This window comes from Drosophila obscura, unplaced genomic scaffold, assembly GCF_018151105.1.
Source record: "Drosophila obscura isolate BZ-5 IFL unplaced genomic scaffold, ASM1815110v1 contig_84, whole genome shotgun sequence".
NCBI lineage: Eukaryota > Metazoa > Arthropoda > Insecta > Diptera > Drosophilidae > Drosophila > Drosophila obscura.
The window spans coordinates 1,184,718-1,200,071 of record NW_024542877.1 but is presented as its reverse complement, the minus strand read 5'-3'; the positions used below and the strand labels follow the sequence as shown (position 1 = coordinate 1,200,071).

The 15,354-nt window shown below is 48.5% G+C and overlaps 1 protein-coding gene and 1 non-coding gene across 2 annotated transcripts; both read right to left on the bottom strand.

The window, feature by feature from the left end:
• Nucleotides 1-4,429: 4,429 nt before the first annotated feature.
• Trnag-ucc lies at nt 4,430-4,501 on the bottom strand. The gene has a single exon. It is a non-coding gene; the product is annotated as a tRNA-Gly (tRNA).
• An 8,164-nt stretch (nt 4,502-12,665) lies between these two features.
• On the bottom strand, nt 12,666-13,126 carry LOC111069021. The gene has a single exon (XM_022358899.2). It carries the CDS (start codon nt 13,036-13,038, stop codon nt 12,757-12,759), a length of 282 nt encoding a protein of 93 aa, XP_022214591.2. The 5' UTR covers nt 13,039-13,126; the 3' UTR covers nt 12,666-12,756.
• Nucleotides 13,127-15,354: the final 2,228 nt, after the last annotated feature.

Genomic DNA, 15,354 nt, shown 5'->3' with positions numbered 1-15,354 from the left:
GAATGCCAAGTTTAATGAGAGCCAACTGTCGGTGCGGCGCTGACGGCTGTGCATGGTATCGAATGGGATTGGGGACTGGGGACTGGCGACTGGGAATGAGATTGGAATGGCCTACGCGAATGGAACTGCTGGCCAGAGCTGCCAATAACTGGCCACGCAATGATTCATCATGCTGCTCCTTCTCCTGCTCCTGCTGCTCCTTCTCCTGCTGCTGCTCCTGCTGCTGCTCCTCCTACTGCTGCTGCTGCTCGAGATGTGACTGTGCCTTCTGCCTTGTGCGGTGTAAGTACTCGTACTTTGCTCGCCTCGCCCTCTCATCCTCTGAGAGCCAACTCCAAACACAAACAGTTTGAAAAGAGACTGGGGGAGTGGCATTGCCAGTGCCTGTGCCTGTGGGGCTGGTGGTGTTCGTCTTGAGTGTTCCCAGTGCCAGATATGTTTATGCCTCGGCACCATAACACGAACGCATTCACCGCGTGCCTCCCGCAATTATTAAATAATAAATCATTATTATATTTTTATTTATTATTTATTTGTTGGATGATCTGAAAGCAACTTGCACTACTCCCACTTTTGCCGCTAGCGCATAAAATTAAAGCACTCAAATTTGGCTTCCAAAAAAACCTCAGACCGTGCCCGAGGATGGCTTCAGTCTGGTCTCGATTATTTGGCAGGCATAAACTTCGCTGTGCCATCGCTGTCCGCAGACCAGAGCCCTGCATTGAAGTATTCGCTGGGCCCAAACAATTTGTCGTTGTCCTCTGCTGACCAGAGCTTGGGCACCCATCCTGTCTGCCGCATGCCGCATGCCGCATGCGGCGCCCATTGCCCACCAGTTGAAGCAGGCGACAAGGAGGCAACAATCGATTTTCCCTGGGCTTAAGTCGAAGTAAAACTCAACCTTAAAAATACGCTTAAGTTTTATTGTATTCCAATCTCATTAACTTCTTTTATTATTATTTGTATTTTGCCTCCACTTCCACTGTTTTTTCGCTTTTGCTTTTGCTTTCGCTTCCTTTTTTGCCCCAGCTCTTTACTGTTCGACGCCCCGCCACCCACCACCCTCTCCCCTCGGGGTTTCCTACTCTCTTCACACTCTTCCCCTTCTCTATGTTTTCCCACACTCTGCACCCTCTACGATTCCTCTCACTTTTACCCCAATTTAAGCGTCTTCAACTGTTTGGTACCCTGCCAGCGAGCATTTTTGTTGCATTTCCCCAAGATGTATGCTACACAGGGAAGAGACCTTTTCGCTGCTATGATGTAGCTCTTTTCTTGTTATTGTTGATCAGCATTATGGCCATGGTGCATGGTACCTTCTGAGTTAATTTGCAGCTTTCTGCCAAATCTGCAGCTTGAAAGTTTTCTGGAAAATAACTTACAGCAGACTATTATTTTTTCTGCTCGAAATACCTACATACCATATGCAGGTACATCCATAATATATACATATGTGAATATTAGCTTTCAGCTGGGAAATTATATATAATTAATATATATTATAATCTTGGTATCAAATCATTTATTGCATTGAAAATTTTTAACCAAATATGAGCCAAGTTCGAGCGATTTTATTCTGATAGCTGATATGCGAACCCATAATGGCAGAGTCCATCCAACTGCTGCCCGAAAGGGTATCACAGCTTCGACCTGTAGGCCAAGACATTTCCGCTTGCTGCTTGCTGCTGTTGCTTCTTTTCCAATTCTTTTTTTTTTTCTTATTTTTATTTCTTTTTTGGTTCTGCTGCTGCTGCTGTTGCTGCCGAAGTCGACTGCGATTGACGTATGTGAGCAATAAGGTTCTCTGTATATGTGTGTGTGTGTATCTGCATCTGTGTGTGTGGGTGTGTGTCAGTGTGCGTGCAAATAAAATCGCATAAAATAAAGCAATATCCTTCACTTATTTGACATTTTGGGCCCACATTAATGAGGCCTATCCCGTGACTGGCCAAGAGCTGTGCCAAAAACCAAACTCACGCCGGAATACAGACCCCCCACACTGCAGTGTACTGGCTACACCGATGCATACTCCTAAGTGCATACATATATACATATATATATCCATTTGTATGTGTGTGAGCTGTGTGGGTGCTTGTGTGTGGCAGGAGGGGGGGTGTGGCGTATTATGATTAATGAGATTCGTATGCCACGACCAGCCCAGAATGTATCGAATTTAATCAGTTTGCTGGCATTTCGAACCGCAACGGAACCCCAATACCACTTCCGATGCATCAATTTCAGCAGCAGGAGGCAGCAGGAGGCAGCAGGAGGCAGCACAAGTTCGCTTAAGAGGCAGAAGATGTGTATGTATGTATGTGTGCGTTCCCCTTTGATGAAGAATATTTCATTATTGTGCATTCTGATTATCCAGCATCCCATCTGCACAGCCTTTCAGCCCAGCCCATCCCAGCCCAGCCCTCCACCCTTCTTCCAACTCTCCGGGTGCTTCGCAGAGTCCCTGACATCATTAATGTTGTTACTGCCTTCGCATTGGGCTGAAGCCGAACCAGAACCAGAGGCAGAAGCAGAAGCACAAGGAGAAGCAGAGGCTGAGGAAACGGAATAGGTGGCTCCTGGGGGGGGCTCCTTCTGGCAGGAGAGCTTACATATTGTCAGTTGTGTCAGTTAACTGTTGACACAGAAACCACTCACGCACAGACACACAGATACACATACACATACAATTACAGTTACAGTTACAGTAGCAGATAGAGCCTGCCACACCCTCTGTGAGTGCTCATCCATGGGCGTTGTTCCGCCTTGTGTTGCATTTTGCATGTTGTACTTCGATTTGCATAATCTTAATCTTTTGCACTCGCCAGGGATTTCCAAGCCCATTCCCACAACCACAAACACACAGAGAGAGAGAGAGAGAGGGGACCCCACAGGACTACGCCCCGCCCCACGTATCATCATCTTTCATTTGAATTTGGCTTGGGACCTCCACTGACCTCTGGCCTCTGGCTCCAGCCGACCATGTGCCTAGGCGGGCAGTGGGGGTGCCTGTGCGTGGGAGTGCCGCCACCTGCAAGTCCCTTAACTCAATCAGTTTAAAAGGAATCTCAGTCTTTAAAGATGATTCCGAATTCCATTTGCCTGCATGAAAAGTCCATCCCAAATCGATCCCAGGACTTGCCTTTTGGTGTCACTTTTCCATTTCCGCTCCACTTCGAGTGCATTTTCTTGCTGCATTAAACCAAATTTCAAAAATCCAATTGTCCCTTCAGCCGTGAGAGGATTGCAACTTTGCCACAGGGGAACCAAAGAAAAAAACACACACAAGGGATAACGATAACTCCTGATGGACGAGTATTCATGCCGATTGGAATGAACTCTGATGGAATGCCACCTAAAATTTTTCTGCCAATTAGGAAGGAGAGAAACCAGGGGGGACTTAGGATTAGGTGCAGCTCGACCTCACTTGCCCCTACAGTGTGTGCTGTGTGTGCTGTGTGCTCTTTTGTGCAACATTCAGACGGCAGCGTCATTGTTTTCGCATTTACTGTGGCCCACTGCCACAGCGTCCCCCTGGGCGCTGCATTCAGAAACTTACTGGGCCATGTGCTCTGTTGGTTTTCAATCAGGAGCTTGCTTATCAATGTTTCTGCTGGCAACAAAAGCCAAAAGCCAATTGCTAATAACCAGCCAACGTCATTGGATGGAAAAAGTTCCAACCAGCCCACCCATCGGAAGTGCCTTCCCTTCCACTGCTTATTGAAATATTGTGCAATCATCGTTTGCAGGCAATGAACTTCATCTGCATCAATGACAAGCCAGTGCCAGTGCCAGGCCAAGTCCCAGACCAGTCCAGACCCACTCTGAGAGCCAACTCGGAGGCGCCGCAGAATTTGCTCCCATTTTTCCTGCCACAGAGGCGGTCGTTCTTTCGTTCTGTCGGTCGTTTTGTCGGTTGGTTGGTTGGTCGGGAAGGCCACCAATCAATTTATCCAAATGTTTTCTTGCCACTCGCCTGGCACTGACCTGACCCCATCTGCTGCAAAACTGGAGCAAAGCCGCATTCGCTGAGCAAGTGAAAGTTGCTGCAGTTCTCTTGGGGCAACACTGCGGCGGCCTGGGGTCATTGGAGTTCCCTCTGTCTGGAGCTGAGCAGTCAGCCATTTGGGATTAGCCTGACTGAAGGTTACCCCAGGCTTACACTCAGAATTATCCGCCACAAAGGAGCATAGCAGCGGCACACCGAAGTTACTCTACGCTGGAAAAATCTGCCAATGGGACACCAACCTAGAAACAAAATGCAAGGCAATTATTGTATATTTTTGAAACAGAAATTTAAACGACAAAAAAATTATACAAAAAATAAACTAAATTCTTTTTTACTCCTCTCCAAAAGTACACAAAATACACCCACCATATAGAAATCTGATGTAATAAATAAATGTGAAAAAAAGGGAGAACAAAAAATTGGATGTGCGTCGGCCGGGAATCGAACCCGGATCAACTGCTTGGAAGGCAACTATGCTGACCATTACACCACCGACGCCCCTTGGAGGTAATGGCAATGTATCCTAAATAAAGTGCCCGATGTCAGGATCAGATCTGCTATGAGGAGCCCTGGAATGCCGGCAGAAAATGGAAAATAAATATGCGAGTAATTATAAATTATATCTGCTACGATTATTATTTATGCGTATTATTTTTGTTTAGTATTTTGTATTATAGGAAACCATTAGATAGGTCTTAGTACTTACTTGAGTCACAGCGTGTCTGTGTGGGATGGCCAGCACTAGGCCAAGTCAGCTTATCCCGAGAGAGTGGGAATCCCAGCAACCTTTTGGATGGATGCCACCCGAGGTATGTGCACGGTGAGCGCAACTTGAGTTGGATTTGGGGAATACTTTGCTCGTGCTTTGCTGGCATTTGCTCGAGCTTAGGGCTAGCAGGCCCCGTGGCGAGTGTCCCTAACCCTCTGGCTGTGCACCTCTCTATATTTGCCCACATAAACGGATCGCCCTAAGTACTGAGTGGGCTTCGCCCCACATCCATGCACGTGGGCATCAGTCCTGGCCATAAAAACCCGAACAAAAGCAAAGCAAATTACCATAAAGAAAAGTTGGAAAAAGTTGTGCGAACGGAATGCGAGCGGAGAGCCAGAGCCGGAGCCACAGACAGAGACAGAGACAGAGACAGAGCTGGCGTGAGCGTATATCCATGGCAATAGCCGGATCCGGAGCTAAGCCCAAAACCATCGACTAAAAGGGGAGAGGGGCTGGGTGGCTGGGTGGCTGGGGGGCAGAAAGCAACAGCTCGCGGCACGCAGATGGACAAAGCTCTTGGAGCTTTCGAATCACAGCCGCGGCATTTAATGGCGGCACGCAGCCCACACGCACACGCACACACATGGAAAACACCTACGTAGACACACACACACACGCACACACACACGCACAGATACACGGGGAAAATGGCACTGGATAAGCGACACAGTGGAGCGACAGCAGCCGCCTGGTTTAATGGATGGAAAACTTTTGAAAAGAGGCCGAGGTCGAGGCCGAGACCGAGACCGAGACCGAGACCGAGACCGCCGAACAATTCAATTAATTAGTGCCAGATTAAATGTAAAATATCAAAAGTTATCCCCTATGCATGGGCCCATAATTCCATTAAAGGATGGATTAGTGCTGTCTGGCAGCTGAGCAGCAGGCTGGCGGCTGGTTGGGCAGCTTCACCTGACGGATGCGGCGGCAGACCCCAATGGAAGTTTTCAATGTCACAAGTTCCATAGGCAACAGATTCCAACGCCCAAGGGAGAGGAGGGAAAGGGGCAACAGCAATGGCATCCAGCAACAAGATTGTTTGCTGTGGCAAGCTCATCCATCAACGCTGAGGTGGCCGCTACTGGCACCTCTTTGGCTGCTTTGGGTTGGCGTTGATGTCGCTGCCATAGCCAGCAGAGGGGGCGCAAGGTCAGGGCTAGACGACGCTTGCAGCAACGTGGCTGCTGCACGCGCCGCGGCGTAGGAGTCACAACATCGATCTAATCCCTCACTTAGGCCCCCATTAACGCTAATAACCCGATGCAAAGTCGGACACGTGTAGCAGGCAGTGGGCAGGGGCACGATGCTGCTGCTGCTGTTGCATTGAAAGCGTGGAGTGTGCGGGGATTAGCTGCCATTTGCATTCGACACATTTCAGTGGGTGGATGGAATCCTCTGCCAAGTCCACATCCGCCCGCATGTTGTGGCTTCGCTTACGGGGCCTTTTGTCCACTCTTTTGAAGGCATTGCTGTTGCATAGCTGGCATGTGTGTACGTGTGTGTGTGTTACATCCTGTTGCGGATGTGGAGGCGGATGTGGATGTGGGGGCGTACCTGGATGCTGTGGCTTCAGTTGACTCGCTTCTAATTAGCTGGCTAATTTGATGAATGAAAGCCCGCCCGTGGCTTCTAAATCCCAAAGGTGTCTTGTGGCTCGTGGCAGGAGTACTGGAAAATTGAATCGAATGTGAATCTCATTGTCACTTGAGCCAGGCCTGGCCAGGCACTCATTGAATTGCTTTGGAGACGGCTCCTGCTGCGTCCTGCTGGACCCTGAACTTCCACAATGCCACTGATGGAAGGCTATGATGCCATGGAGCTAGGCAGCTGCCCTTTGGGTGCTGCTGCAGCTGCCTTTCCTTGCGTTTCAGTCCCAGTCAGAGGATGGGCAAACGCTCTGCGAAAACTTCTCGACATTTGTTGCCGCCAAAGTTGTTGCGGCAGCGTGTTGCCTGGGGCATACTTTGCCAAATTGTTTTGTGTGGAAGAATGTTCGCTGCGGGGTCTCCTACTCTCCCTCTCTCCCATCTTGGTTGGCCACTCTGCTGGCTTTCGCTTTCGCTTTCTCTTTCGCAATCTTTCAGTCCCTCGTGGCTTTCCTTGCAGATGCACTCGAAGCTGGCACAAGCTGCTTACCATTTATCAAGTGACTGCGACACACGCGGCGTATGATTAATGCGCCCCTGGAACGGGCAGGAAGGAAGTCTTCCTTTTGGCAATTAGATTGCATTGGGCTGCACGCAAACAATGCGAAAGTAGGAGGGGGTTAGGGGTTTAGGGGGTTGGCCAAATGGCGTACATCCATCAGGGGCAGTTATCGCGAGTCGAGTCGAGTCAAGCGAGTCGAGCGAGGGGGCTCCTGCATGATGCTAACAACGTGCCATAAATTGTCAAGTGCTGCGCCCCATGCTGGCGACAACAACAAAGCGATTTGTGTGGTGTGTGTGCCCCTGACCTCTGACCCAGCTCTTAGCTCTGTGCACCTGATCCAACCCCATTGATTCATCATTAGTCACTTGGCCAGCATCAGGGCATACAGCAGCAGGGGCAAGCCCCTCAGCAGCAGCACGAGAGCCAGAAATAGGAGTACGCACAAAAGGCAGCCACAGGGGCCAAAGGAAGCATGCCACAAAGCACGGGGGCAGCGAGCAGAGAGAGCGAGAGATTACGCATAGGATGTCATTAAGGCCAGGACGAGTGGGAGCGGGCAACCTAATTACACATTAGCATTTGGTCCCCGCTCAACGACTCAACGACATTGGGACTCTGCCGTCAATGTCATCCATTGGCAACTGATTGCCCGCCCCCCCACCCCTCCCCGATGCCAGCCTCCGATGTCGTGCAGCATTGGGTTTACCCACAGGGGCAGTGCCTTGATCCCCTGAAAGCTGTGCCACATTGGTCGGTTCGATCGATTTATGTGGAAGGAAATAGCTGCAGAAAAAACGGAAAAAATAAATAATAATAATAAAATAATAATAATAATAATAAATAAAATAAAAATAAATAATCATAACCTAAAAATTAATAAATAATTATAATAAATAAATAAAAAAAAAATAAAATTAAAATAAATAATAATAAATAAATAAATAACAGTGGAAAAACTAATTATAAATAGCGAGCAGCCAAGAATGGAAAATGAATAAATTGCCAGAACTTATTATATTTAATGGCTGACCATCGAAACATTTCAAGACAAGAGCTGACTTTGGGAGCCTGCCACCGGCCCTTTCACACCACTGTGCCCCACATGGCAGTTAAGAACAGATAGAGCCAGGAACAGAGCCAGCAACAGAACCAGGAACCGAACCAGCACCAGGACCAGGACACTTGTGCGTTGCTCGCGGCGATGCTTATCTGCCATGTCCCAGTGCCAGTCCCAGTGCCAGTCCCAGTGCCAGTCCCAGTGCCAGTCCCAGTGCTCTGCCTCTGCCTCAACATGGACTTTCTCGCACTTGAGTTTCGATTTTCGCATTTCGGTTTCTGGTTCTGTTTCTGTTTCAGTTTCAGTTTCTGCCACACCGCTGAGGCAAACGAAAGAAGAGCTTCCACCCGCCACACTCCGCCCAGCAGTGCCTGCACTGAGGGAAATGTTTCAAGCACTGAAAGAGCGCCACATTCTTGACTCCCAGATATATCACACACTTTTTCTTTCGGTGCAGTCCTCAATTGCTGTTCGGGAGGCAACAGCCGGAAATGGCTTGTTTGTACGCACTCACACGCGCCCACTCTGCGCCACAGACACGACACACCTTCGAGGCAGCACTTATAAACCTGTCCGTGTGCGTGTGGGTGTGAGGTGTGTGTGTTGGTGTGTGTGTGCCATTGTAATGCTGCCTTCTGCCTTCCGGCCACCCAAAAACTAAAGTCTGTTCTCCTCTTGGTTCCTGCTTCATTTTTATACCCTTTGCAGTGGAGTTTTGGGAGACTTTTCCTTGATGCTTGGAGCTTGGGCGATATAGGGTACTCCAGTGTACATGTACATGTCCAGGTGGAGTGGAATGATGGCCCAGTTTTGGGGCTGATGAAGCGCTTTAGTGGACACTGCTTGACCTTGCCTTTGAGGCCTCTCCGCTACATTTGCACACGTGTCGGAGCGCCTCCTTTGGTCCAGTTAAGTTGTGTTCCCCATTGTGTTTCCCGTGTTTCGCTGAGCCACGCAGTTAGGCGGCTCCACCTTAATCGCTCTATCATCAACACCTGTAAGAACTGGCTGGCCAGGGATGGCAATGGGGGCTGGCAATGGGGATGGCTCTCCACAGCATAGCCCCCAGTCATGATGATGGCCAAGTGATGTGGGATTTCCATGGCTCTCGTGCCCGTCCATTTCGCTTAGTGCTGATAGAACCAGCTCTTGTTTGGGTTGCCTTCCCTTCCCTTTCCTTGTTTTTTTTTTTGCATTGATATGTTTACTCAGCCTTGGATGGTAGTCCATATACATAGTGTGCATGTGTGTGTGTGTGGCATGTGTGTGTGTATTCTGGCTATATGTACGGGTTTTATTTTTTTGTGGGTTGTGTTTGCATATTTCTTATGCGCATTTCCACGCGCCTAAAATAACGCCAAAAACGCAAATTGCACGGCGCCAAACAAACAGAGACGACGAGAGTAGAGTGGAGAGTGGAGAGTGGAGAGATGGCAGAGAGTAAAGAAAGGGAGAGCGAGCAGAAGAAGTGAATTTCCAAATAATCATCCTCCCCCATTCAGCACCCATCCAACCGCACAATGTCCTGGCAATTTGGCATCTTTTATCATTTACATGTAGATCCAGAAGGGGAGCCAAAGCTAAAGCTGGGCCTGGTCCTGGGCCTGGGACTGGTCCTGGGCCTGGGACTGGTCCTGGGCCTGGTCCTGGGCCTGGAACTTACGCTTCGTTTTCAATTTTCGAGTGTCATATTTATTTAGCAACTACAAAAAAAAGGAACCCCACGCCCGCGTTGAATTTTGTTGAAGCAAACAAATCCAAGCTGATGCCTCTCACAATTGGAATTTAAAAAGACATTTGGTATTGACAAAATTTAGCTCCGACTGAGCGCTGAGCGCCAGCCAAATAAATTACGCAATTAGCCAAGAAGCAAAGACAAAGCTCTGGGGAAACATTTCGGATTTCGGATTCGGATTCGGATTACGGATTACGGATTTCGGATGAATGGGGAATACAAATCGTTGCGAATTCCCTCAGTGAGTGTGAAACATTGCCTGCCATCAGTTTGAATCGTTTTGAGCATTATTCGAATCGAAATGAATTATGCACGGAATAAAAAGAAATAAACACACACACAGAGAATAATATACGAGTACATGGCTGATATATTGGATATATTGGGCACAGTGCTGAATGCTCGTTCATTTGGGGCTATTTGGGGCTATTTTTTAATTAATATTTGAATGGGCAATAAAATATTTCAAATATAATTGGCATAAAATATTTAAAACTTTATTTAATTATTTGATTTTCGGGGACTTTCTCGGCATAAAACTATTCCTCAAATGAGTTTTACAATGCTGAAAAACTCTAAATGAAACTCAACAACAGATAAAAGTTGAATGGGTTCTGGGATCTGGGATCTGGGGATCCGACAAGTGGTTTAATGTCTGACTGCGCTCCATTTATTTGTTAATTGAGATGGTTGCCCACCCATTGCCATTGCCATTGCAATTTCGCACGACTTTAAAGTGAACGCAGACTAGGAGGCAGAGACGTGCACCCAGTGCCCATCCCGTGCAATTCAATATACTCGTAGATATATTTCCATTCCATGTTCCATTTGCCATTAGCAGCAGCTTAGATTGCTTGGGGTCAGATCAGGTCAGGGCGTCAGGTCGTGAAGGGTCGGAAAGGGTCGGAAAGGGTTGCTTGTGGGGCTTGTGTGTTTCGGTTGGGGATTCGGTTTGCCTGAGTTAAGGTCAAAATAAAAGAGCTGCGTGAAGGGGGGGAGTGGGGAGCAGCTTACAGACAAAGGAAAACGAAAAGCCAAACTACACAACCTCAAGGATTTATGAAGGAGAAGATGCGGAGAGCATCAGTGGGTGGCCGGGGGGGTGGGGGTGTAGTGCACGTGCAACTTCATTGAGCAGGAAACTCGTAAAAACCGACAGCATTCAGCCCAACTAAAAGATACAATTTGGGATTAAGCCTGCTGCTGTTGCTGCTGCTGCTCCGCACCAATCCATTCATGAAGCGCCACTTGAAGGCTCACTCTCTCTCTCCCTCTGCCTCTCTCATGCGCTCTCTCTTTCTCGCTAGAGTGGCTGCGGCGAGTGGACCTTCAACCTTTTGCCAGCCCGTTGGAACAGCAGCCCATGCTCCTGTCCATAGCCTTCAGCTGTTCCTGTAACCCAAACCCAAACCCAAACTCTTACCATTTCGCATGGACACTGTTTGATTTGCGTGCGGTACGCGTTTTGCATTTTGTTGACTTTGCAGTGGGTTACCTGCAGTCTGCAAGCCACCTCAGCCACCCATCCCAGGCATCCCAGCCATCCCACTCAACCACTTAAACCACTCAAAGAGTTGCAATAAAAATGTTGGCGCCATGGTGTTTTCCCTGCTGCTGCTGCCCATGCCCATTTCCATTCCCATTCCCATTCCCCTCCTTTATCGCTGTTTGGCCTTCATGGGCTTGGCCTGACCCAATGACTTGGTCTTATTTTTGGCTTGGCCCAGACTCGCTGGCGTCGCCAGGCAAGGCGGTTCGTTGCACTGGCCCATGGCCTAGTATCGCTGCATTTATCGGATGGACGGGGGGAAGACTACTACGACGGGGAAGTGTGCCACAGCCCAAGAGCTACTCGCGAGTGTTTTGATTCGAAGAATGCGCGCCAAATCCACGGCAGCTTACCCCTACCCCTCCGCAGCCAGCATCCCTCACCTCTCTCAGGTGCACAAGGCGAAAGGGAGGTGGCTGGCAGTGGCTGGCGAACGTTTTTTCATGCGCATAATCACACGGAAATTATTTGTGGATATTTCCCCTCCAAGAAGCTCGCCCCACCCGAACTTATTCAGCCAGCAAAGCTTCAGCTTAGCTTACGCAAACGAAAAGCTTCAAGCTGGAAGCTCGCTCTGGCAAGCTGAAAGCTTTTAGCTTGGTACTGATACCACTGCCTGGCATCGCTCTCTGTGGGCAAAGCTTAAACGAAACTTAAATTGTTGGTTCTCCCATCTGACAGAAGTCAGTTGCGAAAGCTCAAGCCAGAAGCTAATTGCCAGCAGTGCTGGCAGAAGATGCAACGGCAGCTCCTACGCAGCAGCAACAGCAGCAGCAGCAGCAGCAGTGGGCTCGTCATTGATGCAACTGCAGATGGGAACCAGCTGGTGTACAATGCAACTATTGGTTATATAATGCGCGGATAGGCAGGCGGACATCCAGAAGACACACACACACACACACACACATACGTGTACGTGTACGTATTTGGGTGTCCTAATCGAAACTGCCGACTCACCATGCTGGCACGACAGGTTGGGGCGCCCCATTAGCCAAGCAGTTGCCCCCGCTACTGGAAGATGAAGCAATAGAAGTGTGCCCCACCAGCGAGACCAGAGAGACAGGCACCCACTGAACCCATCTGGAGTTGAAGGGGATTGCGTGGCATGCCGCAAATGGCACACATCTCGAGGATACTCGTGGCAAAGACTGCACGAGTAAAGCAGCCAAATGTCAAACTGTGAGCAGGGGGATTCAGATGAACCAGCACGATGATTGTTCATGTATTTTTTTGTATTTATTTTAATTTTATTTTATACTCTTAAATACATATTTAAATGTACACACAAGACATACAGACTTAGCGGCAGGAGTGGGGCTACTTGTGACACCAGAAAGGGTGCAAGGAAGGGCACACATCTCAGCTGAATTCCAGCCCATAGAAAATAAGACAATAATAAATAAACCAATCGTAGAGCTGTTTATTCATCAGTTGCCTGGATGCAGGCCATGGCTAGCAATGGACGGCAATGTTATATATATTATAAATATTAGGTGTGGCGCCTGCAAAGTTTATCCCGTGGTTCCCGTCTGGTCGCAGCAGTTGACTCCTCGTCCCAGTAGCCGCAGTCCAGAGTGTACCAGTTATCCTTCTGCTTGACGAAGCCATGCAACCAGGCCGCCGTCAGAGTGTTGTCCACGTCCAGGCGAACCTCCGCCACCGACTTGACCTCTATCTCGGCCACGTAGGCGATCACCTCCTCGAGCACCATCGGTCGGTGGAAGGCATTGAAGGCCTCGAGTATGTGGTCCGCATAAAGGTAGCGCTGCATCCCAGCCACGACAGCTCCCACAACAGCTCCGAAAGTAATCAAAATTTTGCAGTGTTAGTTATGACTTTGAGCGATACAGCTACTTGGTTAGGGATTGGTTTTAATCTGGGGGCAGGGAACAGCCTGAACAGAGTCTGGAATATCCCTGCAGAGATTCCCCTCGAGCATTAGCGTAAACAGAATCGAAGTATGCGCTGGGAGAACGGACTTAGACAGCAAGAGGAAGGTGCAAAGTGAAGGCGGTCCGTAAGAGGAACGAAAATAATATGGAAAAAATTATTTCATGTCTGAAGCAAATAAAACACGTTCAAGAAGGGGGAAATTGAGGGAACAAAATTCGACAATTTAATCGTTGGTCGCTCCCAAACTGTGTGGCTCCTTCCACACAAAAATACCCAGAGAAATGATCTGTTGGATTGAGAAATGGCATAGACAACAAAACTGAAGGTATATTCGCATAATTCTTGTACAATCAGTGAGGCTCTTTGCATATATTTGTAGCGCAGATGCAAAGTGTCTTTTGCGTCTAAGCTCTGCCATAATGTGTCCACAAAAATCTATAATCTATTCACTAGAGAACATGGATCTTCGTTTTCTGCATATCTCTCGGCGTTTCGATATATTCTGTGGCCTGCATATCCATGCATATATCTTTGTATTTATGCATTACCATTTATATTCATATTTGTATCTAAAGTATCTTAGTATCTGCACATCTGCAGCATCCATCGCCGTTCATCCGTGCGCCGGCACCGTTTGATAAGAGCGCCGAACAAATTAATGACGCAAATTGGGCATAAAGAAAAAAAAAATGGCCAAACACCAGATACGAGTAGATGCCAGAAACAGCAACAACAAAAAGCAGCAGCAGCCACAGTTGGAACCGCTGCAGTCTAGACGAGCACAGACCCAGGCCAGACCCAGCCAAGACCACAAACCTGGCCCAAACTGTCGAGCGTCATTTGCGGCTTAGTCAGCGCTATGCATGGGTGGTGGGAGGTGGGAGGTTGGGGATTTGGGAGCTAATAGATTTGCATGCGACCCCAGCCAACTGCACAGTGGACACGGCTGTGTGCGAGAGCCAAAAGAACGTGCAAAGAGAAAAGTTTGCCAGCTTGAGAAATGGAATTTGCATGTTGAAAAATATTAGAGAGACTCATGCTATGTTTGGCCCCACTGTGCGGCGGCACTTGGGGTTTTGGTAATTGCAATTTACACACTGAATATGCAAACAAGTCGCTGGTTATTGTCTGTGGTGCGCATGGTCCGTGGTCCGTGGTCCGTGGTCCGTGGTCGCTGGTTCCGAAAGGTATTCGGGCAACAGGTTCTTGGCCTCCCCGGCTCACTCTGACTCTGACTCTTAATTATTTCCATATTTTTGTGATTTATTTGGCTTTTCCCCTGCCCAGCCGCTGCGCTGCCGCTTGGCACCCTTTGGATCTCGAGTGCACAGACTTTTAATTGCTTTGACAGCCATTCACTTTTGTTAGCCGCAGTCGCAGTCGCAGCCACAGTCGAAACTGTGGCCGAAGCTGAGGATCCTTTTGCAATCGCACGTCTCCATCGATTGAACAAGAATGTGTGGGCCTGAGGCCGGAGTTGGGTCGTTTGATCGTTTGATTGTTGTTGGCTGGCGGTTTGGATTCGGGGGGAGGGTTTCGAGAGGCGACTCCTTGGCTGACACACAACTTAATTAAGCCGAGTGGCAACCCCCCCCCCCCCCCTGACGTTGCCTAATTGTTGCCAAGTCACTCCGGGAGGCAGACCATCTAATTGAATTCTAATTAATTGCTTGCAAGCGCTGGCAGCTTAATGTCCACTGCCCATTCAGGGTTAGACAATCCATCAATTGCACTCTCTCCAGCTGGTCTGGACTGCACAGCACAGCACTTTGCAACACGGCCTGTAATGCCAGCAGCTGTGAGCTGTGGGTCAACAGCTGTCAACACTGCCTCGCTGTGAATGGCAAACAAATGACATGGGAGGAAGGAGGAGCCGGTAACTGTAATTTAATTTGTTTGAGGGGCTTTCAAAATCCCCCCAAAAAAAATCTCATAAATTTCCGTATCAAGTTGGCCGAGACAGGACATTTGTCGGGCTGCCACTGTCCCGTTCGATAAGCCACAGCATATTTTTCCATAACCAAAATCGTGTCCGGACGACACACACAACACATAAAAAATCTCGGAAAAAATTTAGATTTCGGAAACAAAATTTTAGATCTGTACAAAATTATTAGTAAAATATTTTCCGAGCAATAAATTTTGTTCTCTTTCGGCTACAACGGTTTGGTTCGCAGTCGCGTGATCGAGTTTG